The sequence below is a fragment of the Strigops habroptila genome, chromosome 1, assembly GCF_004027225.2.
Source record: "Strigops habroptila isolate Jane chromosome 1, bStrHab1.2.pri, whole genome shotgun sequence".
Classification (NCBI taxonomy): Eukaryota; Metazoa; Chordata; class Aves; order Psittaciformes; family Psittacidae; genus Strigops; species Strigops habroptila.
The window spans coordinates 52,198,655-52,226,540 of NC_044277.2; the positions used below are offsets into that span (position 1 = coordinate 52,198,655).

The 27,886-nt window shown below is 44.4% G+C and overlaps 1 protein-coding gene across 1 annotated transcript in view; it reads left to right on the forward strand.

The window, feature by feature from the left end:
* The first annotated feature begins 1,886 nt into the window (after nt 1-1,886).
* LOC115604834 (microtubule cross-linking factor 1-like) overlaps nt 1,887-27,886 on the forward strand; it is a 46,082-nt gene continuing 20,082 nt past the window's right edge. The window contains exons 1-3 of the mRNA XM_030478328.1: nt 1,887-2,812; nt 14,020-14,244; nt 15,741-15,899. Of these exons, the coding sequence (XP_030334188.1) occupies nt 1,958-2,812; nt 14,020-14,244; nt 15,741-15,899 (1,239 nt within the window). The 5' untranslated portion in view covers nt 1,887-1,957. The remainder of the gene's footprint in view (nt 2,813-14,019; nt 14,245-15,740; nt 15,900-27,886) is intronic.

Consider the following 27,886-nt stretch of genomic DNA (forward strand, 5'->3'; position numbering starts at 1 on the left):
ATTAAGAAATAACCCACCCAAAGACAGCAACAGAGAGAGATTGCAAATTATGGGGTTTTCATCTCCTGCCCATTCGCGGAAGGACCCGCCGGGGGGGCGGGCAAACGAGGTGTCTGTCCCACCGGCGGGGACGGGGAGGCACCCCGGCAGCCTCCCCCGCCGCCGGCCCCGACCTCGTTTGTGGTGCCTGGCCCCGCCGGCAGCCCGCCCATCACTATGCTCTCCCGGCTGCGCTGCCCACGCCGGTTGCCTGGGGCAGTGCCGAAGAGCTGCTCCCAGTTCCTTCAGACCTGTAAATACAGCTGTGATTTGAATATATATATATATATATTTTTTTTTTTTTTTGTCCCCACCTCTGCAGCCTTTGCAAAATAAGGGACTACCTGTTGCATACTCAGGCAGCAGCAGCGGTGTTGCCACTCAGCAGGATAAATCGGTTTTCCCCTCGCTTACGGGGACAAGGTCTCAGGGATGCCAGCGTGGCCTTAGCTCTTCCCCAGGCAGCCCGGCCCGGGCAGTGTCGTCTGACACCGGACCAGAACCGGGACGGGGACTACCGGAGTCGGCTGCCCGACCTTACTTTGGGCACCCCGACTGTACCGTGCTTGCGCCCTGCGCCCTCAGCCCCTGGGGCCTTTGCCTTTCGGGATAACGCGTTGTGCCCCTGGGTGCTGCCCCCCTCCCCCCTCAGGAGTGCCCTTCCCGGGGCGCGCTGTGGTCACTGCCGTTCAGCCGTGGATGACTTGAGTTTCCCAAGGCCTTCGTGAGCTATGCCCGCGTTTACCGCCTCCGGCTGGCAGATAAGGGGGGAGCGAGGGCGGCTGGTCCAAGGTCCCGCTGTACCCGAGCGGAGGAGTCCGAAACATCCCGGTGCTGCTCCTGGGCTCTGCCCTTTGGGCTGCGCCTCTTTCCCACGCCTGAGCCTCTCCTCCCTCTCATTTACTCTCAGGGTGCTTTGCAAATGCAAGGGCTGTAATTTCCGATCCCCACGCTCCAAAAGGATGGGTCCGTTCCTTTTGTAGTTTAGCCACGGCCAGGAACTTGCTGGGTATTCCCTCGCACAGTCAGCTCTGACTCTGGGTGAACCTGTGTCTGCCTTGAGAAACGAGAGAATGCGGTGGCTATTGTTTTGTTGCTGCCGATTTCTGGAGAGAGGGTTTTCATGAAGTCTTAGCTCCGACAAAAAAACATAAAATAACACACGGGCAAAGCCACACACCTCATGGCTGGGAACTTAAAATTTCTCCCCACGTGAGGCTTTCTGCTAGAAAGCGGCTGGCAGAGGCGCCCCTATAATAAAGCGTGCGAGGAAAATAGTTTGCCGGCAGAGAAGCCTGGCTCGCTGACAGAGGGGGCGGATCCTGCGCACAGGCGGGCCGCGCCGGAGCGGCCCCGGCAGCACCGGGTCTATTTCAGGAGCCGGGCGGAGGCGGCAGCGGCGGCGGCCGGAGCCGGGGGCAGCGGGGAGCCATGGGGTTAGTGGCGCCGGTGGGCTGAGCGGGGGCTTGTAAGTGGAGGCGAAGGCAGCTAGGGAAACACGGTTTTGTTTCGGATTGAGGGAAAAAGGAGGGGGGTTTTGAGGACTGCATCACAACTTGAGCTGCATCAAGCTGAGCCAGGCAGAGAGGGGAGCGGGAGGAGAAGGAGAGGGAGGTGGAGACGGCTGCCACCGGGGGATTTGGGCTCGCTTTATTGAAACAAATCAGTGCTCGGGAGAGAGCGGCGAGGAGGAGGAGAAAGAGGAGGAGGAGGTGGGGGTGTGGGGGCAGGAAGAGGGGGATCGAGAAAGAAAAGTGTGAGGGCTGTGGCTGGGAGAAGCAGAAGTGATGAGAGAGCGAGCGGGGAGGCTGGAGGAGGCTGCCCGTCCTGCTGCTGCGCCCCGCGGGGACCGCCGCTCCTGCCGCCGCCGGGCGCCCCCGCGGCCGCCGCTGCCGCCCCGCTGCCCCTGGCCCGCGACATGGAGGCGCTGAACGGCCCCGGCCCGGGGCCCGGCGACGCGTTGCGGCCGCCGCCGTCTTCGCCCGGCCACCACCACCCGCACGCCGAGAAGAAGAGGCTGCACCGCGCCCCGTCGCCCGCCAGACCCTTCCTCAAGGATCTCCACGCCCGCGCCGCCGCTGCCGCCAAGCCACCGCCCGCCCCTCCCAAGTCCCCCGGCCTCCCCGGCCGGGCACCCCCATCGCCGCACCCGGGCGCCCACCAGCCGGCCGCAGGGCTGCTGGCGGCGCCGGGCCGCCTCTCCCGCCGCCCTGCCGCCCCGGGGTGCAAGGCCGCCGCTGCTGCCGTCCCCGCCGCGGGCAGGGCGGGTGCCAAAGCCGCCCCTTGCGCCAAGCGGGCTGCCCGCGGGCCGGAGCCGGGCCCCGGCGGTCGGGGCGGGGGGCGGCAGCCCGGTGGCGAAGCGGCCCCGCCGCCTGGCAAGGGCAGGAAGGGGAAGCGGGGCGCCGCGGCGGGCAGCGGCCATGCGGCAGCGGCGCTGGCCCGGGTGGGCCACACGGACAGCAGCTCCGACCTGTCCGACTGCCCCTCCGAGCCGCTCTCCGATGAGCAGCGCCTGGCTCCGGCCGCCAGCAGCGACGCCGAGTCCGGCACCGGCTCCAGCGACCGTGAGCCTCCCGCCGCTCAGCCCGCCGCCGACCCGACCCGCACCGGCGCCAGCCGCGGAGCCCCGCCGACCTCCGGACCCCGCGGGGATCCGCTGCCCGCGCCCCCGGGCGGAGGGCGAGTCCCGAGCCGCGGGGAGCCGCCGCCGGCCGCCCCGGAGGAGCTGCAGCGGGAGGTGGAGGAGCTGCGCTCGGAGAACGAGTACCTCAAGGTGAGCATCGCCCGCGGAGCCCAGCGTTGGCGGGTCCTTGCCCGGGGAAGGGGAGGAAAGGGGGAGGCAGCGGTCGAGGCGCAGCCCCCGCCTGCCCGGGACTGCGGGGTCCGCGCTGGGGTTGGTGAGTGCATTCGCGCGGTCTGAAGACACCGCTCGTGGGACCCCCCACCCCACCTCTGCCAGACCAAGTGTCCAACTTCACCCGCGGGAGAGAAATAGGGGTAGGGAGAGCCCGCCGGGCGCCTCGGCGCTGCCCCCCAAAGCGGGACAGGGCATCGCTTAAGGGCAGACACAGGGCTTCAGCGTGGGATCACGGCCCCCGGTAAAGCCCGATTTGTGGAGGCTGGATGAACCCAAGTCCGGTGTAACATGTGCTGTGGCAACATTGCGTTTGGTTGATGTGGTGGTAGCTCAGCAAACCCCAACTCTTTCTGAAGCGCCGCAATCACTGTACTGGTTAGCAAGACCTTGCTTTCCAGGAACTGTTTTCCTCACTATCACCCTTTAAGACAAGCCAAAGAAACTGGTTCCCTCATTTGCTGTGGAAAGGATGACAGCTTTATGTTGTCTGTTGCATTGCTTTATCACTGGGAAGCGAAGCCACTCATTGTCAAGTACTAATGGAATAACAGAACAGCAGTAAAAAGTGTCATTGCATCTTTTTGCAGGCAGAAAAGTACAGCTATGTGCATTCATGCGTGGAGAAACAGAAAAGCTAAATGCAGGCATGCTCTGAGTTGGGTTGACCTGCAGGAGCCTCTAGTTGGACTTGTGCTTACAATCTGATCTTTTGGCACAGTGAAGAGGTTGCGTCCATAAAGATCTATAAATAAGATAAACTGAGATAATTGTGTAACCACAGCTACTGTACCATTTGACTCTTTTGCTAGTGAGAACAATCTTTCTTCCCTGATGTTGGAAACACCCTGTTGTCAAGCAAAATGACCATGGAAATCCATGGGAGTTTTCTTGGATAAGGACTGGAGTTGGGCTTAACCTTGAGAGGGAAGGGTGGTAAAGATACAGACTAGGCTTGTTAAGGGGTTTTGACGAAGCGACAAGAAACATTGTTCAGTGTAGAAAAAGGTTAACAGTGGGGGTGCTGCAAGCTTCTTTGCTGGGTCTGGTGCTGCTTAATGAACTGGGAAAAGGAATGAGCAATGATACAGCAAAATTTGCAGATGACATTAAGGCTTTTCTGTCTTAACTCAAGCCTAGAAAAGATCAGACAGAACTTAATTGTAGACTTGACCCCTGAGGAATGGGTGAAAAATGAAGGCAGAAGTTGAGAAATAAATTTCAGAATTGAAAATTCGAAGCACTTGGAGAGAAGAAGGACTGAGTATGCACTTTTCTGGGTTTTAAATGTGTTGTGTTAACTCAGGAGCATAATGAGAGAAGGATCAATGAACGTCTTTGCTCAATGTGACACTGCAGGCAAAAAAAGTTACATTTCAGTGGGAACTGAATATTATTATTCTTTGAATAACAAAGACAGTATTACAATATCTTACAGATCTGTAGCTGTTACACAGATCGATAGGTGTACCTGAAATACTGTGGGCGCTGCTGGTCACCTAGAAAAGGATAACCCAGAACTAGAACAATAAAAATTATTGGCACATTGCAAAGCTTTTACAGCACTTATTGGATGGAAAACTCTGAGGTGTGTTGGGGAAATGCAATAGTCTATAATATGCTGAGCAGCAGAGAAAGCCTTTATCAGAAGCTTCTGTTTTACTCGACAGCCCAGAAAGAAGAGGAGATGTAATGAAATCCCAACTGGTAAAAGCGTTGAACTGGTATTGCTTTAGGAGTGGGTGAACTGGCACTGCCACTAGAAGTCCTGGAGGCCAAAAGCCCAGGAGCATCTCTTTGCATTACAGGATTTGCACAATTACAGTACTTTAACCCATTATGAGGAGTGTTTAAGCTGCTTGTTTCATATTTAAAGTAATTTTTAACTATAGGAAACTGTAAAAAAAAAAAAAAAAAAAAAAAGAAAAACCAAAAAACAAAGAGTGTGTCTGAATCATCCAGGACCAACCACTGTTAGGGTGTACCACCTGGAGGACTTTCTGATCACAGGACCTGATTGATATTGGCAAATCATAGAATCATAAAATGGTTTGGGTAGGAAGGGACCTTAAAGAGCATCTGGTTCCAACCCCCCGCCGTGGGCAGGGACACCCTCTGCTAGAAAAAACTTCATTCTACATAGTTTCAAACTTCTCACCCTGTGCAACAGTGTCTTCAGTTTTTTCACTTTGAGGTCTTCATCATCTGTTGTGTCCCAACCCTTCTTTGATTTAGACTATCGGTTTTTTGGCCTACAAGTAGTTCTGAGACCAGTAGGATACCACAGACTGGTTTCTTGGGGCTCTGTGTCTCAGTTGACTTCTAGTGGGCTTGTCCTGGTGCCTCGAAAGCCACAAGTTCACACTGTCACTTCTTCTGAGGAGAATGAGTGCATAGTCTGCCTGCTCTCGTTGGCCACCTGGGTGCACAAAGTCCTAGCAGTTCTGCTCTTCTCTCGAAATATTTGGAAACAACCCAGTGGTGTAGAAGTTATCAGGAAAGTTCCCAAACTTCGTTTTCCTTTTCTAGGGAAACCTATAAAAACCTTCTGTGAACTAAAACCACAGCATTGCCCAAGTTGTTTACTTGCAGGTTTGCTCCTTGTGTTTTTTACAGCGCAGTTCTCTAGTTCGCTATTAGAGTGAGTTGTGTTTCCACTTTAACTGGAGGGGGCTAAGGGATAACAGGGAAGCTGTCAGCTGTAAATAGACAAATAATTAGATAAATCCCAGAAGAAACTGTTAACTTCCTGAGCAAGGCCATATGCTGAATTTTGTAGTTTTCACTCCTCCTTATTCCTCCTTGCACCTGGAGTACAACTGTAGGTGCACACAATTTTAAATCTTGTTTCAGGGAAATTTATCCTTCACATAGGAAGGTTTTTCATGTGTCTGGAACATAGGTTATAGAACATAGTATGTATATACACACACACGCACATACACACACACGCCCCCCCGACTTAGTGCTAGAGATTACTGGAGATTAAAGGGCTAGCAGAAAAACAAACCAAACAGTTGTTTGGTTTTATTTCTCCTCAAAAAGTGCTAGAAGGCCTCCCAGAATGCTCCATGGAAGCATTTGTAGGGCAAACTGTCGGTGATGCAAGCATCTCAGACTTCATATCCTGTGAGCTAGATCTCAACCTGATATCAAGTTACGACCTTACATATTTCCAGGAACTTTGATATTACCCTAGATGAGACTTTGACTTCAGCAGTGGCTAACTACCTATAAAGTTAAGCCTGTAAGAGAAGCGGCTGAAGAGAAGTGTTTACATTGGGAAGTGTCTCTTCTATTACCTCTGCAAAAGTTCATCATTGATTTCACTTTCATATATTTCTTGCATAACCTCATTTGAGCTACCTGTAGGGAAGACTGTAATCCTACAGTAGCATTTAAAAGGTATCGCTTATTTGTTGATGTGCAAAAGGAATTACGTTGTGGTGCCTGACTCTGTGGAGCCAGGAGGTCACCAGTAAGTGCTAGGGGAAGGTGAGGTTTTAGTTATTACTAGTCATGTTAGTAATAGCAAAATACTGCCTGCATAAGTGGTTGTTTTTCAGGATTACTTCAAAGTGTCCAGCATGTGGAGAAGTGTCTTGCACTGTGCAAGTCCTTGGGAAATTTGAAAGAAGCTCTTTGTGATGTAGAGCCCTCTAAAGGATAAGGGAGCCTAAGCAAGAGGGCCCAAATTTTAGCAATTTGCTAAATTTAGCAATTTTAGCAATTACATTGTATTTCTTGGCATCCTTGAAACAGTAGGTCTGCAAGTCTGTAGGCTTGAGATGAGCTCGTGAGGAGTAATACCACCATTTCTTTTGTTAACCTGCAGGGAGTTGTGTGTGTCCATGGGTTCTGCAGAGCAAAAGTCACGCAAAGTGATGGGACCAATTTTTTTCCGTTTAGTGAGGGTTACTGGGGTTAGCAAAACAAAGCTTGTCCCTCATCTCTGCCTGACATGCTGCTATTCCCACCTGGTGACTGGCGGTCCCAAAGAGAATGGAGGCGATAACCCTGCCTGGGGCACAAAACCCGTGCGGCTGGGCTCGGCTGGAGGGATGGTCAGCTGTTAGAGAGAAACATCACTTTGGTGAAGAATAGCAAGGCCATGTGCCTTGTTAGCTCCAGCTGTGTCCCTGTCAACCCCAATGCTGCCTGGAGGGGATTAGCTGCGTGATGCACCAGGCAATAGTTTGTCTTGGTGGGCCTAAATAGATTGTACCAGTGTTACACCGGCCAGATGACTGCTTAAACGGCTTCAGCCACCCCAGTCGAGGAAGCATGTTTGAAACAATACCAGGGCTAACGCTTGAATGAAGCAGAAAAGCTGCCAGATGCTGCTCTTGCTCTCGGATCCTACAAGCTTAAACTCAGCCCTGAAGTCAACAGGTGCTTGTGGTCCTATGATTTTTCAGTTCTTGTTTTGTGCACAAGCTTCAAACAATGTCGGATTGGTGTATGACTTGTAAAGTAGTTTGGCTTGAGAGCTAAACAATAACATCAGTGGTCCAGGGACTTTAGGTTCATTAACATATTTTGCAAGAGGCAAAAATAATGGTTATTGCCTTCTTCCCAGGCAAAGCTGTTTAGAGCATATTTATCTCTACTGCAATTCTGCTGTAAAGCGATATGGGGGATGTGTTTATTCCTTAGCAGCAGCATCTCCTACATATAGACAGTTTGAGATGTTTAAAATACAAAACCAGAGATTATGTAAAATCACAGTTCATGAATCTTAGATTTATCAAGGACTTTCTAGAAGTTCTGGATTCGCCAGAGCAATAGCAGCTGCCCACTGTAATTTCCACCATTCCTCCCTTCCTCGGTCTACTCTCATTTGATTGAATGTATATTGAATTTCTTTCTATTTAGAAAAATAGTAGTGGCATAATCTATGAATATGACTACTGGCTAAATGAATAAATACTTATATGTTTTACATAGACAATTGAATTTCACCCTTCATTTGCATTTTCTTACATACTGTACATTTTATTGGTTTTGTACGTTTTTGTCTTCCTGGCTGGCAGCTATTTCCAAGTCAGTATTTAACTGATGGATTGTAATTCATAGAAGACTAAAAACTTTCAGTTTGCTAATATGCATAACTGTAAGTGCATAATAATGAATTCAGTATCCATACATCTTTTATGCTATTCACACTCTGAGTTAAGAGCTTTTTCTGTATTAGCTGGTAATTCAGCTCAGTGGGGGCAGATAAGCAGGCTGACCTAGAGGTGGTCAGCCTGCCCCTAGAGGTGCTGATGCCCCTACTCCTGCTTTTATATGTAGTTTATTGGTCTTACTTTTGATTGTTTTTATTCTGCCCCATTGACTGGAACATCCCTATTATGCATGTGTTTTATAGCTGTCCAGAGAACTCAAGAGAATGGAGCACATTCAGTGCACCCTTGGACTGTAGGTCTCTCTTCTATTTCAGAAGGAATCTGGTTCTTGCATGCTCTGTGGGCTGAATGAGTGTGTAGTTGGTGGGGATAACTGGAAAATTTACTTCCAAACCTCATTACGGATCTCAGCCAGGCTGGCTGGGTAGACACAGCCCATCAGTTGTACAAGTATTCCTGGTCGTTTCAGTGGGAATGACTCATATGAGTATGGGTTACTTAGTGTAATAGCTGCATGACCGGACTCTTTTTCTCCCTCCCTCCCTCCCTCGTCTTCCCCCCCCCCACCGGAATCCTAAACAAGTCATATACAAGGCATATTCCTATAATTTACACTTAATTACACTTCATTATAAATTAAATCCATAATAAACAAGCATGACATCACTAAAGGTATTAATGAGATAATGGCTTCTCTTCTGACAGGCAACTCTTCAATTTGCACAGCACAGATGTGAAATGGCACCATCAGTATGTATTTGGGCTATGCGGTGATGTAAACTGCACACAGGCTTTCCCCTTTCAGCCAATTCACCTTGGCTTTTTAGATTGACAGGCAAACAGTGAATCCTAATCCTGTTGCCTTTGCACTGACATCTAGGGGAATCCTGCAAATGGAGCAGCTATTTAAGTGTTACCCTGTGTTCATACAGTCACCCTGTGAATCTCAGATGAGTGATCCTTACTAGTCTCCAAATAGCTGACCTTTGGGAAGTCATTTGGGCCAAGTACCTGAAACTATAAGTGGTTAGACTCAGGAGCAACTTAGATTTCTACTGCAAATTTGGAAAAAGCTGTCAGTCAGAAGGTTATTTTCTTTCTCAATCTTCCATTTGTTCTTTCTGATGAGCAGGGTGACATCTGGAAAGCAAAGCAGTTTAGTTTTTTCCTAAACAATATTCCAGGACTCTCTGCCTGCTGCTGTTCTTACTGAAAGTAATAATGTAATTACCATTAAATTAAAAGGGATCAAGAGGAGGCTTTCATCCGCTACAGGAATGTACAGCAAAATGAAGCTTCTTATGCCAGCACTTAACCTCCCAGTTTCAATTGCCACTTTGGAATGTTGCAGCAGGTCCTCCCTGTTTAAAGAAGGGAGCAGGCTCTCAATTTTCTCGGTACACAAAGAGCGATGGCTGCTTTCTTACCTGTTTGTTTTAATTACTTCTAAGTGCCTATTCTGATCCCTTTCTTCAGTTTTACCATATTAAAATCCCCAGTATGAAGCACAATACCTCCTGAGAGAGAGCTTTAATTCTCACTCACAATAATCATAGTAATATGAACAATATGTTTTAACAAAGTCAGGAATTGGGTTTATCTAGTGTTTCCAACCACTTCACAGCCAAAGCATCTTTTTTGTTTTGGTTTTGGTTGGTTTGTTTGGGTTTTTTTGTTTGTGTTTTTGTGTGGTGGTTTTTTTTTTTTTTGTTGTTGTTTGTTTGGTGGTTGTTTTTTTTTTTTGCAACTGCCAAGTTTGGGATTTTCAAGGTTCTGACTTACCTTTGATTTCTCTAATGATTAACATGTTTTCCTTCAAAGTGGTAGGTTTGCAAGTTTAGTAAGTAGGACCATCATAGTTTCAGTTGTAGTTTCAACTTCCCTGGGTCTTCAACTTATCTTCCTCCATTTCATGTGCACACACCACTTCAGAAGAGGAATTTAAGGTGTCCTGGTTTTGTAGGTGTAACCGTAACAGCTCTGATTTAGAAGATGCTAACACAAGGTTTCAGCATCTACGGCAGACTTGCTGGTACCTTCTAAGGAGAATAAGCTGTCATGAACTGGAAGCATCCACAACCTTGCCAGTGGTTTTGTGGCCTGTATTGAGAGCAAGACTATGCCTTTACTATAACTAGTAAAAGATTATCCCAGCATCCATAATTGTGTGCGGTCATACAAAATCTGAGTCACATATTCTTTTCCTCTATTTTGACGCTTTGGAGACGGCATGCTTCTGTGTATATATATTTTAATACATAAAATTAGGACTTCATCTTGCTACTCATCTGCCCCATTTGGGTTTGTTCTCCCTGGGCTGGGCTGACTATGTAGGTCCAAGCCACAGGCACTGCAGTAACACAACAGAAAGCGGGCTGCATGTAGCCTGTATGGTGAGGTTTCTGCTGCTTAAACACCTAAAATGTCTGTGCCTGCATTGTGTTTGCGTGTATGTTGCCATGTTTTAAAGCTGTCTGAAGGATGCTGTATTCCTAAATACAAGGGCTTGGGACATAGTCCGATTTCTATATGAAAGTTTTGGGAGCAGAAAAAAAGAATAATTGAGTGGGAAAGAAGCTTAAAGCAGTTTTAAAAAAAAAAAAAAAAAAGAGAGAGGAAAAAGGTTTTAAAGTACAGCTTTCTTGATTGTGCCCCAGATGTTAGTTTATCTGCAAAATTACCCTGGAGAAAAGCAAACTGTGTATAACCAAAGCCACAGGCAAGCATAACAAAAACCCCACCAAACAAACAAACAAAACAAAAAACCAAACAACAACAACAAAAAAACCCCAACAACAACAAACCCCACCCCACCTCCCCCCAAAAAACCCCCCCAAAACCCCCACACACTTGTAAAATCAGAGTTCTGCTGTTAAGGGAGATTGAGAAAACTTCAGGCTTCAGGTTTTTTGGAGGTAAAAGACAGGCCTATCTTTTGAAATACAGCTCATGCCAATGCTCACAGCTCTTTGTGGAACTTCTTTGGTGGGAGGAAAGACATTGGATTCAAGTCTCTAATGGAGACAGGGAGACTTTTAAGGCTGGGAGAGCTCCCATGCCCACTGAGAGAGGATCTGGGAATACTAATTTTCAATGGGATGACTGTTTCAGGGATTGGGTTGTTTAAAATGCTATGACTTTCACTTTCCAAATTTGGTTGTAATAAACGATTTGAAGTCAAATATTGTGCATTATTTGTCTTTAGAAATCATCCAGATTGTACTAATAAATATATAGATAAGAAGGAAGTTAGAGATGAGCAATAACATTATAGCTGCTTTTTGCAGGCCACTTAATACATGAAAGCCATTGCTTAGTTTTTAAATATAAACATCAGATTATAACCAGGTCTCATTAATTTCTTGTTGACGGGTATTTTCCTTTGTTGTGGGCTTGTGTTTCAAAATTCTCAATTTACAAGCAAATTACTAATCTAACATCAGCATTCTGAAGATGATGTTAAAAAGTTAATTGAACTTAAATTTAGTTGAGGTAGATTCAACTCCTGAGTCTGCAGACAGCCCTAAGAAATAACTTTGGTCCTGTTCATCCCAGAAGGCTGTATTAGCTCTCACAGGTAAAGACTGTGCTTTTGGTATAAGTACCTTAGCCAAAATACCGAGCTCATAAACTGGTAACACAAAAGTATACTCCTTTTCTTAGGTTCAAAAGCCACTGCTACACTCTAATCAGTTTCTAAAACCTCGATATTTTCTTATGCATCTCCATCTTTACGGGATAAACTTTTACTTTATCTCTTGAAAGTGTCAATAAATGCAGAAAAATGTGTACATTGAAACGAAAAACAGGTCTCCTCCCCAGTTCACTCTAGCACTTGCTTCTATGTTTTTCTTTTTAAAAATATCAGTCATTTATCAAAACTTCACCAGTGTGTTGTCTGTAAACTGGCCAGTCATTGCCTGTATCCTGAGAGGTAGATAGGGCCTGGACCACTAATAGTTTTGAAAGAATCCTACTGGGTTTTGTCTGCAGAGCTCATTTGTTTCCTCATTTGCTTCCAAACAGCAGTTTGCTGTTTGTGGTTAATTAATGTGTTTGCAACTTCTGAGGATGTCATTGCTGCAAGGGTAACTTCTGTTACTGTGCTTACACTATTCCTTTTCAGACAGTGTATGGCATGAGTGTGATCCAGCTCACTAAGGAGTAACACTTTTGCTTCTCCATCCACACAAATATCTTACTCCTGCAGTTGTCCCAGGGAGACTGTGGGACAGGATGCCCCCACAGCTGAATTCTGAATATACTGGGAATGTGTAATGATACAGTGAGCTTGTGTGAAAAAGCATCTGTCCTTTCTGGGCATCCAGGGAGAACTATGTAGAACCCTGGGAGGGCTGTACTGGTAGAGCAGAGCCTCGCTGATGAGCCCAGAGTGGTCATTTTGGAAATAACAAGATTTGTGCTTACCCAAAATTTGACTTATGCTGGCTCAACTAATTGCAGTTAAAACATAGCTGTATAAGTACTTGACTTTTTATATGTGGATGGGATTTTGGTAGGAATAACACTGTAATTCTAATTTAGCCTATGCTAACAAGGCTAAAGAAATTTGACAAGTCTTCCTTTGGTCAGGACTCTGCTCAGAGACAAGGTCTGTCCCTTATTTGTTACTAAAGCTTCAGTGGAGCAAGATGAGTACACGTAAAAACATGACTGTCCATCCAATTAGGCCATGGGAAGGGGGAATGGTTGAGAGGACTAGCAGGGGGATGTAGGCAGACGTGTTCATGGAGGGACTGGACAGGCATGGTCCAGCCTAGGAGGGAGCTTTGTCAAGGGAGCTAACTCCATAGCAGTGCCTTCTCTGCCCAATACAAGTGTGAAATATTCTCCAGCCATCCTTGGTATTTCAAGCGTCATTTACGTATCTGAAGTGAGGTGACGGTGCACCTCGCCCCGGTGCAAGTTCTCCTTGAAACTTATTCAGACCATGCTTTCCACAGAAAATTTGGTCTTTATAGCATCAAATACAATTTTTAAAGAAAACAATTTAAAAATTAATAGTTAATTTCAAATATTCTCACCCTGTCTGTTATTCTTGATTTTTTTTTCCATCTTTATTCAAATTTATTAGAGTCATATTTTTTTATGACAAATGCATAGTTTTTACATGCACTACATAGTCATGCAGTAGTTTAATGGCTTGTACCTCTGGGCTTGGAAGACCTTTTTAAGAGATTTAGCTTTGGAGCTTCAGTCACGCACAGATTAAACAAATGGGAATGATAGTGCTTATCCTGTTCAGCCGTAAATCTTTAAATCTGACTTTAGAGAGCATGTGCTGCTCATGGTGTGATGTCAAATTGGGACAATTCATGATGCCCAGAAAAGAATGACCAGGTTATTCCCATGGGCACAGGTTTTATTTTGCCCTGGTAGTCCTGTTATTGAAATGTGTGTGCATACAACAGACACCCGCTTTCTTCCACACCCAACCCATCTGTCACTAAGCACGTGCATGGTGCTAGGCTCAGATGGGACAGCATTTTCATATGGAGCAGTTCAGTATTGGGTGTAAAGATTCATTCAAGTTTTCAAGGGACAATTTCATATTTAGGAAGTGCTGGTTGTTGAAAGGCACATCATGCAGAGAAGCTGAGGTAGCTGGTTAAATAGGTTTACTGTAGTCTAAATAATATGCATTTCATATATAAATAATATGCAAATTCAGATATGCATGTTTTATTTTAATTTGAGATAGTAAAATGAAGGTGTCACCAGTTTCAGGATACAGATAAACATCTGCTCTGTTTTTAAATATTAGAGCAATTGTAAGAAATATAACAAGTATTCATTAATTTAGTTCCGCATGATTAGTCAATGTTGGGATAAAACTTCTGTTCCTATGACTTCTGGAGCTGAATGTTTCAAACCGTATCACTTCATTAATATGGTGTCCTAGCAAGCATGTTTCCTATTTCGCTCCCATGGGTGAGATTTAGAGGCATGACGGAGCACTGTGTTGACTTCCCACAGGATGAGCTGGATGAACTTCGGGCTGAAATGGAAGAAATGCGTGACAGCTATTTAGAGGAAGATGTTTACCAGCTGCAGGAGCTCCGGCGAGAGCTGGACCGGGCAAACAAGAATTGCCGCATTCTGCAATATCGTCTCAGGAAAGCAGAACAGAAAAGCTTGAAAGTTGCACAAACAGGCCATGTGGATGGAGAGCTCATTAGGAGCCTGGAACAAGATTTAAAGGTGGGTGAGAGATTCATATTCATAGTGAAAGAGAACAGACCGGGATGTGGCTCCCTGCAATGGAAGGGAGGGTGGCACATGAAACAGGCAATAGTTCTCCCAGTGTCAGGACCAATTTCCTTCTTGCGTGGTAGAGAACAAATATTCAGCTTATCCTCCTAAAAAGATGTGTTAGTGAGTAAAAAACATGTGCTTAGATTCAAAATGAAAGAAATGCTGTCAAGTTACATTTGTGCATTTGGAAGATTAAAAGGCTCTTGTTTTATTGGTTTCACTGAAAACTATAGCTTTGAAAAACTGTATAAACAAAACCTGATATGCTTTTCCCAATTCATGTTGTTTTCTTCCTTTTCACTTCTTGCTTAGGCCAAATAACTGGAAAGTAAACCTAGTCAAAGTTGCATTTCTTAGTGCCTCATAACAGGAACAGACAATACTTTATCAAGGCAGATAGAGAATCAAAATGCTCTTCACATAAGCCCACCAATTACTGTAAAACAAAAAGTTCATAAAACTGAAAGTTTTTATGTTTTTTCAGAAATGTTTCCATCAAGGCTAAGCTTTGCATAGGCACAATGCTTATCTGGCTTTACTCATATTTCTTAATATTGCTATCCTGTAGCTTTTTTGAAAATATCTTCTGTAGGGAGGGACTGCTTACCACTAGAATTATCATTTTGTACTTAAAAATGCAAAGCATGAAACCTTTGAAACTGAAATGATTGGTTCCCAGCAGTGGAAATAAGAGTGACATATCGAGTCATCAAACATTTCAAAATGTCAGAACTAGCTTTCTCTTGTATGATAGAAAACAAATTATAACCTTATAATAATAGAAATGATACATTACTCAGTAAAAATCTTGTACATAGATTCAAATGAAAGCGAAACTGAGGTTTTTTAGTTTGTTTGGCTTGGTTTTGCTGACTTCTTGTAATTCATCATTTTGCGTGATGAATCACGTTTCCAAATGTTTTTTTGAGTAGATATTTATTCTTGTTAGGCTGGACTCAGAAAACATAAGCTAGCTTATATGTCTGTGCTTTCATATCACTCTTGCCTAGTTGTGGCTGCAGCTAAAGCAGAAAATTTGGGTGGATGAGACTGCTGCATGGATGTGGCTTTGATTGATGGCCTGTCAACTTTACAGCACAATTCCTTGTCTTTTGTTATATTGACATGATATGCTAGGACTTTGATGGGAAGGCTTGATATCTGCTTGTTTCCTCCTGCTGTTCATGGCATTGCCTTAGCATAATGTGGAGAGGGAGCTGGAGACGGGTAATCAAATATATTTTCGTTTCGAATTTCTTTATTAGAAATGAATATTCATTTTGGTACTTGGAAGGCTTGGAGCCTTTCATCAACAGTCTCATAATTGAATTAAAAAATCTCTCAGCTGTCTAGGGCTGTAATATGTTTCCTTCCTGTAGGAGACATATTGTAGCTGTTCCTCCTCATGGATGCTCTTCATGTGTTTGTGCTCTTCTGACCAGGTAGCCAAAGATGTTTCTGTCAGACTGCACCATGAGCTGGAGAGTGTGGAGGAGAAACGTGTTAAAGCAGAAGATGAAAATGAAATCCTTCGGCAGCAAATCATTGAGGTGGAAGTATCCAAGCAGACACTGCAAAATGAGTTGGACAAGTTAAAAGAGGTAAGCAATAGTCAGGAAAGCCATGCATAGAGGTGTTGCTGGGTAAGATGGGAAATTTGACACACAGGCATCTTAGACTAGTTCTTAAATTAAATGCTTGCTGATATGCTTGTACAATTGCCAAAAAGGACTCCTTTGCTATATGTCCCAAGTGGGTTGGTAATTTAGAAGCAATAGAGAGGTAGATGAGCGATGCTGGGGCTTTTGTCCAGGGCTTCTCACAGGGCTTCTGTCCCGTTTTAAACTGGCTTCTTAAAGCCTCTCTTCCTACTGGAGTAAAACTGTCTTTCATTTGACTCCAGCTAGCTCTGGCTCTCGTTTACACAGACTGGGATTTCTACCTATTTGAGAGTCAAATGAGGTGTGCATGACTTGTCTCTGAGAGATGGTTCAGATAAGCAAACTGTTGTTTTGGCTAGTGCTTTTCAGTGATGACAGTGTACCACCAGCATGAGGTAGGCAGCATGTGGTCTGTAATGTATAAATAATATTGCCCTTCAGGCGCAGAAATGCTATCTGTTAAGAGATCATTTCAATTGAAGCTGACACAGTCATACTGGGTGAAGTGATGATCCTTGGAAGCAAGAGAGTTGAGGAGCAGGGAACAGTAAAGGAAAGCCAAATACTAATGGTGGCTCTTTACCAGAGCCCACATCCCAGTCTGTAGTGGTATTTCTGTTCTCTTAATAGTACAGCAGATTGGCAGCTCACAGCCTTTGCTCTGTTTCAAACCAGATTGTGATAGAGCATTTAAACATAATGAGGTAAGGCATTTATCCTCTGAGCCCTGGTCAGATTTAGAGAGGTGGTGCAACTCTGTGTTATTTTAATCTTTCAAACATTGCTTGCAAGTCAACTGGCACAATGCCTGACTCGGTTTTATAAGGACAACCCCTATTTAATTTCTCTATGTGTTTGGGTTATGAGTGCAACATAAGAGTTTTGGAGCATTTGTACCTAACAGGACAGATCATCAGCCTGTGTAAATATCAGTGTTTCTTAGATATTACTTAGGAGCCTGACAAAAAAGATAAAGTCTGCATGATGTTTTACTATTCTTATTTCTCAATGTTATTTGTGAATGCTGTGCTTAATGTTACACGTTACAGGGTCTGAAGTCTAAATTCCATACAAAAATACTGTGTCATCAACAGTACCCAATATATTGCTTGTTGATTAATACCCAGGTCCACTAGATACTGCTTAATAATCTTTAAGTTTAAGCAGTTTGAGGAACTAAATTGTGGGTGAGCAGTGTGAAAAAAACTGGTCCAGCAATGCTGGAGTCCCACGCTAGCTCTAACCATGCTGAATTTACCCAGCTTCTTAGATTGCTTCAGCCTAGCAGGGCAGGGAAGCCCAACTGTCTCTCTGCTGCATTGCAAGTCAAAGTGAATGTACCCTTACTTTCGAAGCAGATTTTGCCCTGTAAGAGCAAAGGCTGGACAGGAGCTAGGATAAGGGGGAGATGACAGGTAGAATGATGAGGTACGTTCATGCTGATCTGCAGGCACAGCAGAGCATACGATGTACTAGTGGTAGAGATAGTCTGGTTTTTCGTAGTGAGTCGTGATTTCTCTGGGAGTCAGAATTTCAAGGGGTCACAGTAGGTGAGAAGACTGAGGTTTGGGTCCTCAGCGGGTCACACAAGGACAGATGAGCCAAAAGGTGGAGAAACACAGTGGTATGTGTGCCAGATAAGTATGTGTTTGTAATGTTGTTGACGTTATTGGGGAAAAAAAAAATCTTGCCTCAAGATGTGTTCAAGTAACTACCAGAAGCAATGCCTTTTTAGGAACATTCAATGTGTACAAAGCTCAAGAGGAATGTACTATAGACATGCCAGTGGGAAAACTAGTGCTTTATATACCAGGAGAAAGTGGCCCAAAGGCCACGTAGCTTCTTCCCAATCCACCCTAACTATGCATCTTTTCTGTCTGAAGGCTGACACTTAGAAGGAGTGTCTTTCCTATCCAGCCCTCGAGCATTGCCTGGGACTCAGTTAGACAGTATTCACCCTCTGATATAGGCCACTGTCACCATAGCTCATTTTCTGTAATCATAGAATTATCATAGAATGGTTTGGGTTGGAAGAGACCTTAAAGTTCATCTAGTTGCAACCCTCCCTGCCATGCGCAGGGACACCTTCGACTAGACCAGGTTGCTCAAAGCCCTGTCCAACCTGGCCTTGAACACTGCCAGGGATGGGGCAGCCACAACTTCTTTGGGCAACCTGTGGCAGTGCCTCACCACCCTCACAGTAAAGAATTTCTTCCTAATATCTAATCTATATCTCCCCTCTGTCAGTTTGAAGCCATTCCCCCTTGTCCTATCACTACATGCCCTTGTAAAAAGTCCCTCTCCAGCTTTCTTATAGGCCCGTTTTAGGTACTGGAAGGCTGCTGTAAGGTCTCTCTGGAGCCTTCTCTTCTCCAGGCTGAACAAGCCCACCTACCTCAGACTGTCTTCATAGCAGAGGTGCTCCAGCCCTCTGAGCATCTTTGCGGCCTCCTCTGGACTCACTCCAACAGCTCCACGTCCCTCTTGTTGAGTTCGCCAGAGCTGGATACAGTACTCCAGGTGGGGTCTCACGAGAGCAAAGTAGATGGGGAGAATCGCCTCCCTCGTCCTGCTGCTCACACTCCCTTTGATGCACCCCAGCATATGGTTGGCTTTCTGGGCTGCAAGCTCCCACTGCTGGCTCATGTTGAGCTTCTAACCAGCCAGCATCCCCAAGTCCTTCTCTGCGCTGCTCTCAATCCATTCTCTGTCCAGCCTGTATTTGTGCTTGGGATTGCCCCGACCCAGGTGCAGGATCTTGCCTTGGCCTATCCTTGGCTGTTCTCAGTCCTTTTCTGTATTATCCTCTGATCAACAAAAAGGTTTTCCTCACATCTTCGTTCACATTTATTGCTTCATTCAATGCTAACTTCGGCTTTGTCCTGTCATACAATTCCCTCGGGTCCAGTTTCTCACTGCAGTGGATGGCATATATGTTGATAATGTATTTTGCATACTGAAATATCTTTGGGAACTGTACGCATCTCTGAAAGCACTCTTTCTTTAAAGCCACCTTAGTTTTTTATCAGAATCTTTTGAGGAATTTCTAATTTTTATGGTGTTTAGTGCTGTTATATATTCTTTCATCCCAGTACTTGTTTTGATCTCCTGTGATACTTTCACCAGGATTTTTTTTTTTTTTTTTGGTGTGTGTGTGAAGTATATACAGGTTCTTCTATCTAAATAAAATTCTTATTGTCTTATAAAAAGCCTCACAGTTTTAACTGGGAAATTAATTTTCACCTCCTCCTGACCATGTAATTTCAAGTTGCTGTGTTAAGTACATATAAGATAGGCTTTCTTCTTGTGTCACTAAATAACACTTCTCAGTGTATCTCAGCTTTGCAAATAAAAGAAGCAAAGTTACAACAAAGAGGAAGGGTGACAAGAACTCACCTGCCATGTCCTTCACAGTGCTCTTATCTTCTACCACTGTGTCGTAGCTAATGCACTTTATTCCCCAGTCCCAGATGCTTCTGAATTCCCATTTGATGACATGCTTTCAGAAGCTTTTGCACTATCTATCAAAACCACATCTAGACTCTTGTTTTGCTCTCGTATCTGCCAGGTACTCCCCATCGTCAAAATATTCTGTTTGTCAGATGTTTCAATGAGGAGCTCTCAGGTCATCAGTGAGTCACTGCCAGGTTTTTAGGACAATGCCACCTCTTTTTTTTTTCCTTTGTTCGTAAGTATGCTCCATCCCTCCAGCCTTTTGCAGTATTTCCTATAGATGTTTTTTGATCTAAGATACAACTGGTAAGGATTTTTAACCAATACTTGTGGATTTTGTCCAATTCTGATGTCTTCCAGTTAGACACCATTCCTCTCTGAATGTCTGCATCAACACTCTGGCATTCACTTTGCTTAATCATGCCACTCTACTTCCTTTTTTTTAAAGTCCTTTTAGGCAAAAGATAATATGGTGCTTTCCTTTCCCATAATGCTTCCTATTTTGGGGTTTTTTTCACATCTTGTTTATCACTGTGTAGATTCATCAGTCTGCTACTCTTGCCTGAAATACTTCCACTAATTCTTTTGAAGCTACTTCTTTCACAAGGTGATAATGTTTTCTGTCTGAATATTTTTTTTAACCTTATTGACTGTACCAAGTTTTTCTGTTTCAGTCTTTTCTAACTGCTGCAGCACTGTAGTTCATTGATTTTGGTTTTGGGTTTTTTTCCCCATGATTACATTCACCTACTTTTTCAGATTCCCTTTTTCAACTCTTTTTTTTTCTTTTTTTTTGTACTGTGAACTTTTCAGCTGGTTTTGGGCTTCCCTCTGATGCTTTTTTGTGGCATTCTACATCAAACTTCCGAGTTTTCCTGCCACTGTGAACACTTTGTTGTAGTATATCCTTGCAAAACTGGGTTGTTCCTTAGAACTGTCCCTTCTAGGGATTTGCTAGGATTTTCTGTGACTTACCAAAGCTGTTTTTTCCTTATAGCTTTAGAAGCAAAGGCAGTGTACCCTCCCTGATTCAATAAGTACATATATCACTGCCAAGGCTGGTTTGTTTTTTTTGTCTTGTTGTCTAGGTTATTAACATCACCACTTGAGTCAATAGGAGAGAAAAAAATTGTTCCATCACTAACAGGTTACCTCAGCAACATCCCTGCAATTTTCCTCCTCTTAATACCCTAATTCAGGTCATGAAAAATACTGAAGTATATTAAGAATTTAACGTGGTCAGCCAGCAAGCATTCAGGAAGCTCTTTGCAAAGATTCCTTTCCTTGCACCAATGCAAACCCGTTACAATTCTCTCCTTAGCATCTACAAACCATATCTTTTCTCAAAGACTTGACAAAAGCAAGTAGATTTTCTTTGAGATCTGAACATCTTCCACTCTAACCCATACCAAACACCACTTCCCTGGAGCCACCAGGGAACATCTTTAGGAACATCTTCCTTATAGTTTTTCAGCAAAAAAATTTTGCAACTAAATGGTCTATCTTGAGTGTAAGTTTAAACCATGAAATAATGCTTGGCAAGTGTTGGATGTCTTTATATGCAGTGATCATTAATTCCCCTGCAATTAATACCTCCCAGAGTAATTCTCTCTCTAAAAACTCTGTACCTGGGGAAGAATAAACCATTTTTGCTACTTACTGTAGCAATATGCTGAGATAGCATGGGACCCTCTCCTGTTCCCCATGGGGAGAATGGGTGGGTCCATTGCTTGTTTGCAGCCTAGGTTTGGTGTTGTAAGCCGGGGAAGATAAAGAGGCATGGCCATGGCAGTGCTGACACTGCCTGGGAAGGGTAGCCCTGCCAGACTGGACAAAGAGAGGGGACGAATAGGAAGGGGAGGACAGGGTTAGCAGCTGCCAAAAGGTCTGATGTGAATGCTATGAAATCGTTTAGCAAGAAGTGAATGAGAACTGTGTAACTGGGAGGAAAGAGGCATTTATTGCTTGTGGGACAGCCATACCGAGCAGGTGACAGTCTCTGTGGCTGCTGAAAGCAGAAGTACAGGAGGGGAGCAACAGGAGGTGTTGCTTTCTCTCCTGCAATGACCTCTGGTGTGGTGGTGAACCTCCCTCTTGACATTGAGGTTTTCTTGACCAGCTCCTAACTATAGTTGAAATAATTTGTGCTTTGAGCTCTCCACGTTATTGGGAAAGTTAGAGGCATGAGTGCTGTTCTCTGGGTATGTTCATCTGGAAATCACCTCCAGTTGATGGAGGACCACGGCTGCAACTTATGTTCACTGGTGTTTTTACAGAAAGGCAGAGGCAAAATGGGAAGGTGAGAAATACTGTTTCCATTCATTTCTGCATGAGAGGACAGAAGTTCAAGTCCACTGGCCCTTAGTAATGTCTCTAGCATATCTCTTTAGGATGCAGACTGAGATGAAAACCAGTACACACTGTAAATGGGCTTTCCCATGTTACCTGTGGGCTTTTTAGGGCAGTGCCTTCTCAAGGCTCTTTCATCCAAGGCTTACTTGCTAATGGGGATGCTGTCATGCCTGAGCTTCCCCCTCTTCTCCCCTACAGCTCCTGATTTTTGAGGCACAGTTCAAGGACTGCTGCTTTTAACAGTCAAAGTAATTTTTCTGTTAAAATATCTGTTCCTTTTAACAGAGTGAAAAGATGCATTCAGATGCTTATGAAAATAATAGAAATGTACAAGATGAGATCTTTCAGGCATATTATTTAGAGGCAAATTTCGCTCCAAAGTGCATGTGTACTACTCCATTTAACATCACTAGAGGTAGAGAGCATTTTGGTAATAGAAGAATTTAGCTCTATAAACATAACAAAGCAAAACGAAATCTGGAGGCTATTTCTTAGAGCTGAGCATGACAGTCTGATTTTTATTGCCACAAACCTTTTAAGTACGGCATAATCATGTAGCATGTGTAAAGTGTGATTATTCCAATCTGAAGTCACTTTTCCCTCTTTTCTCTTTGATGTAAAGATATGGTGCAAAGTAATACACAAATTGTGAGGAAATTATTCTTGGTGAAAACACACTTCTTTGTGGAAAGTATTGCCCATGTTTTCATTAGCTAGGACTTTATGCATACTTGTAAGGTAGCACATAATGTTTTTCAGGGTGAAGTAAGGCTATACTGTGAAAAATCTGATTTTTGTAATATATGACTTCTCATAGTTATCAATAATTTTAAATGATGGGAGTTTGCTGAGAAGACTTGAAAGCTGTAGATTCAAATAGCATTAAAAGGGCTAAGCAAGATCACCATGTTGACTCAGTAACCCTGCTTAGAAGTTACTGCTTGTGACAGTTATAAGTAATGAAGTCTTGTGCAATAATCATAACTAAAACCATTAACTGCATGAAAGTTTTACCGCAGCACCATTTTGTCTTCAGTATCTTTTTTTTATTGTGATAAATAATGAATTGGTACCTGAACCACAGTGAATGATTTATACTCATTATGGCATTTCAGGAGCTGTACAGATATTGAAATGGTCTGCTCAGTGTTAGTACAAACAGACAGGATGGAGGGAAGACATATGGGCATAGATCTTGCTCGACACAAAATGTATAGCAGTTAAGAAGCAAACTCAGTAATATAATTACTTTTTTTCCCCAAGGAATTTTATTATATGTCTTCTAATGCACTGTCCACCTTTCTTTTTAGAAATTTAAAAAATAGATTTAAACAGACTTCCCTGAAATTTTCTAAATGTTTTGTGCCAGTCTCTTACGCTTATAAATGCACCACCCCATCCCCACCCCCCTAAGCAGTATCTGCATCTAAATTTGTGACTTACAAAGTAAGTTTTCACCAGGCTCCAGCTAGTCTTTACTTTCTAGGTATTTGCTATTTGTCCACACTTACCAGAAATCATCTGACAGCTTCCAAATTCTATTATAATGCTTGAAGTGAGGGGTTTTGAGAGAAAGTAATAATGACTCTGCTGATCAGATCCAGAGATTTATTTCATGCTGTTCTGTCACTTAGCCTGAACACAGCCTCTCATCCCAGATGTGGGCTTCCTCTAGCTCACCCACTTGCCCGCAAATACTTTGATGGACCTCAAGTGGCTTTTGCATATGGAGAAATTATGTTTAAGTGATGGCATTTTCAGCAGGAACAATGACCTACCAGAGGTGCATGGCTGTCCAGGTGCCGGTTAGTTATAAGGAAACCTTTCTGTAGGAACTGAAATGCCACACTTCTCATGTGTTTTTCTTACTATACAGCAAAAGTCTGTCAGTAACTGAAAGGCTGCTACTCTTTGAATAACAGAGACTGGCATGGAGATAACCTCCACAAAGCACAAATTGTGTATTGGTCTCCCCATCCTCCACCCAGCTACCAAAAATAATTCTGCTGTCTGTCACGTGGGCTTCAGCAGTGACAGTGCAAACAAACTGTAGCCTCTGTGACATCTATGTAAAACTTTCATGGGAAAAATATATGCTTATGTTTTATTTTTTTATTTTTCCTTCCTTTAGCATAATTTAAGGTTTTCTTCAGCAAGCCCTTGCAAAAAATTGGTAGCAAATCCTTCAACTGTTGTTTTGGGAGGAAAAATTGGGGCATACTTTCCATATTCTAAATCATACCTCAATTGGGGCATGAGTCCTCAATGAAGACAGGGTACTGTCTTTGCTTTCCCTGCCAAGGTGTGGGCAAGACTGTCCCAGGACAAGGAAATTTTCGCAGCATGCTCCTGTTCTGTGAGCAGAAGCAGGGATTTAAAGCAGGAATATCCACAGCTGAGCGTACACTGAAGTTAATTAGCAATATCCCTCATCTTTCTGCTCTTTGGTGAAATTCAGATCAGCCACCATCTGGCAACTGTTCACACAGAAAATGTCATACTGTGTTTGGGGTGGAGATGGATACCCAGGACATCACGGTTTCAGAGATGTCCCATGCCCTGCCCTCACTGCTCTCCTCCCAGGGTTCAGAGGACCCAGCACAGATCACAAGTGAATCTAGCCTTGAGCATATCAGGGAGCTCCAGCTAAAGGAGAAAAGGTACTGTCAGGTCTGATTGGAGAAAACCCCAGTGCCAGACCCTGTTTCAGTTCGTGATCCCAAGAGTGAAATTAAGATGCAAATGAGGTCAAGTACTATAATCAATTACTAAGTTTATTACAAAAAGACAGTTATTATAAAAAAGGGAAATTATTGTAATAAAGGGAATAGCGATAGGACAGATCGGAAAAAAGGTCAAAAATGAAGCAAGGATTCGGGGTGCAGAGAAAGAGAGAGAGTCACCACTGTGGATCCAGCGGTGACCCAGGGGTCCATTGTCGTCGGTGGTGGGAGTCCTTCGGGGTTCGTAGTCGGTATCAGAGCAGTGTCCTCCAAGAGTCCGTAGTAGTTGTTGGAGGTGGGTGTCCTGGTTGAGGTGCCCTTCTGAAGTTGTCCCCTTGAAGGTATCCCGTGGAGTGTGTCTCGTGGAGTTGCCCTCATGGTGATGCCTCATGGAGGGTGTCCCTCAGGGTCCGTAGTAGTTATCGGTGGAGAGGGTCCTCATGGAGGTGTCCCTCTGGAGTCATCATCATGGCAATGGCTCCCTGGAGATGTGCCTCTTGGTGATTACCTTTTTCCCTTTTTATGAGCTGGAGGGACTACCTCTCTTCTTCATGTCATGTATTACACGTTCCTGATGGACCAGTTTCCCTATTCTTGCAGCCAGCTCTTCAACTGCATGTGGCTGCAGCAATTCTTGGGATAATGGGCAATTCCTCACACCAGTCCTGGAGGCCTTTTCTCAGCTCTTTCCCACTCATCCCTCAGGCAATGGACAGAGGAAGACTCTTATCTCAACTTCTCCCACCCATCTCTGAGACAAAAGGTAGGTGGCATTCCATCACAGCTTCTCAGACCAATCTTTGAGACAATGGACAGTGGGGTCTGATTTCAGATCAGTTTCTCACAGGTACATAAACCTATAAAAAAGCAAGCTGGCATTGCCAGCAAGCTTGGTGCCACCACTCCTGCGAGGCACAGCTTTCCTGCTGCCCTTTGGCTGGCTCACAGTGAGCAAGCGCCAACTGTTTTCATCTCACATTGCCGGTAATTTCATCCCAGAATCTGGAGCTCTGGGTAGTGGGATGGAAAAGAGGAAGAGACAGTCTGTCAGGGTGAGAAGAGGAGCTTTTTGAGATGCATAGTTTCTTACCAGATTTTGCAGATCGACTGTGGTTTTTATTGTGGTGATGCTGCATGTAGGAATATGTGTCACATAGGAGTATTGGCAACCATGGGGACAGTACTGTTGAGAAATGCTGAGGCAGGTGAAAAAAAGTCAGAGCTAATGATTTTTGTCCTTATTTTAAAGGGTTAATTGAGTATTTCTCTTCTCAGATTAATTATTTACACTTGCTTCTCTAGCTCTATTTTTAAAAGGACCGTGTAACTTATTGCACAGATAAGTTATGAATTATTAACATTGCACTACTCAAGCTGTCAGAGGATGAATGAGGGAGAAAGATCTGATGGTCTTAGCAAGTTCAGCATTGCCACATGCTCCAGCATGGGGTTTTCCCCCTTCCCTAGGCCTGGCATTGTGGCTTTGCCACCCAAAGCCTTACTGGCTGTCAAGCAGCCCAGCCTGGCAGTGCGTCACATGTCCTCTGGATCCGCCAAGTTCTCTGTTCCCCTGGAATGGAAAAATGGAGTTGGTTGGTGCAAGTAAGTCAGGAAAAGGGTTTAAGTGGTAAAGAGGTGGAATTGAGCAGTTGTGAGTCTGCAAGCAACCTCAAATCAGCACATTTTGCACTTTTCTGTAAATAACGTGTTTCCTTCATGCCACAGATGAGGACACTTTCACCCATCTTGGTCTTTTCGCAAACCCAATTCATGCCAAAGTGCTGGCATGCGCAGCCTCTTTCTTATCCCCATAGGAGTGATCCCCACACCCTCATGGGTTTTGCCAGCAGTTCTATTGCCAGGGAACTCACTGCAAGGCAAGTTTTTCACCTTGTTCCTATACTCAGCCTGCTGAGAAATGCAGGAAAGGAGACAGATTCTGTTCTGTGGGAGGAGGTAAAGTGAAGCCTTCACTTGGTTTGGGTTTGTGCCTTGATATGAGAAAGCTTAAAGTTTCTTTTAGGTTCATTCAATCTATAAAAATTATGCCATCTGCATCTAATGGGTACATTACCTATGTTGCCTTGGTTTCCTTTTCTTTTTACTGTCTATTTTGTTGCAAGATGAAAGCTTGATCCTAAATGAATATAAGCGCTAGAAGATATTCTTACCCAAATATAAAAATTTTAGGTCTTGCTCCAGTGAAGTAGCTGGAGCTGGGGAGGGTAAATTGTGGTGATATTTAGGGACATCAGCATAATGTCTATGTGGGCAGAAGGAGCACAATGATCCGTCTGAGATTGCCAGATATATGTATTGGTCTATTTAAGGCTGCTTTCTCAGGGATCACTCCAAAATAGTTACAGTCCAATCTCTTCAGCATGCTTTTGCTGCAGTCAGCTGTGCCAAGAGAAACTGGGTCTTGTGCAGAGATTGGTGAAGGCAGCTCTCCCCACCATGGCTGTCTGCAGAATTCAGGGTAATTTCCCATTCCTGATTTCAGTGGTGTCAAAATGGCAGACTTGCAAGTGATGAAGGAGAGAATAAAGTAATTAAATGACATGATAAGCAGTTCTACAGCAGATTTAAATCTGAAAGCCTTTAAGTTCCTTTTCTCTTTGATGTTTTTCATTATATATAATATATTTTTCTATCAAAAAAATAATTGAGGATTGCTTGTTCATGTCCCCTTTCAGTTCTCAAGAGTCTGGTCCTTCATAAAATAGTTTGGGTTGGAAAGTACCTTTTAAAGATCACCTAGCTCAACGCCCCCCTGCAATGAATAAGGGCATCTACAACTATATCAGGCTGCTCAGAGCCCTGACCAACCTTACCTTGAATGTTCCCAGGGATGGGGCATCCACCACCTCTCTGGGCAACCTGTTCCAGTGTTTTACCACCCTCATCATAAAACATTTCCTCCTTACGTCCAATCTAAATCTACCCTCTTTTAGCGTAAAACCATTGCCCCTTGTCCTATCATAATAGACCCTACTAAAAAGTCTGTCCCCATCTTTCTTATAAGCCCCCTTTAAGTACTGAAAGGCCACAATAAGGTCTCCCCAGGGCCTTCTCCAGGCTGAACAACTCTAATTCTCTCAGCCTGTCTTCATAGGAGAGGAGCTCCAACCCTCTGATAATCTTCATGGCCCTCCTCTGGAACCGCTCCAACAGGTTCATGTCTTTCCTATTCTTAATGACTCCAGAGCCGGATGCAGTTCTTCAGGTGGGGCATCATGAGACTAGTGTAGGGGACAGAATCACCTCCTCTGACCTGCTGGTCACGCTTCTTTTGATGCATCCCAGGACACAGTTGGCTTTCTGGGTCACAAGCACACATTTCTGACTCATGCCCAAGTCCTTCTCCTCAGGGCTGCTCTCAATCCCCTCATCCCCCAA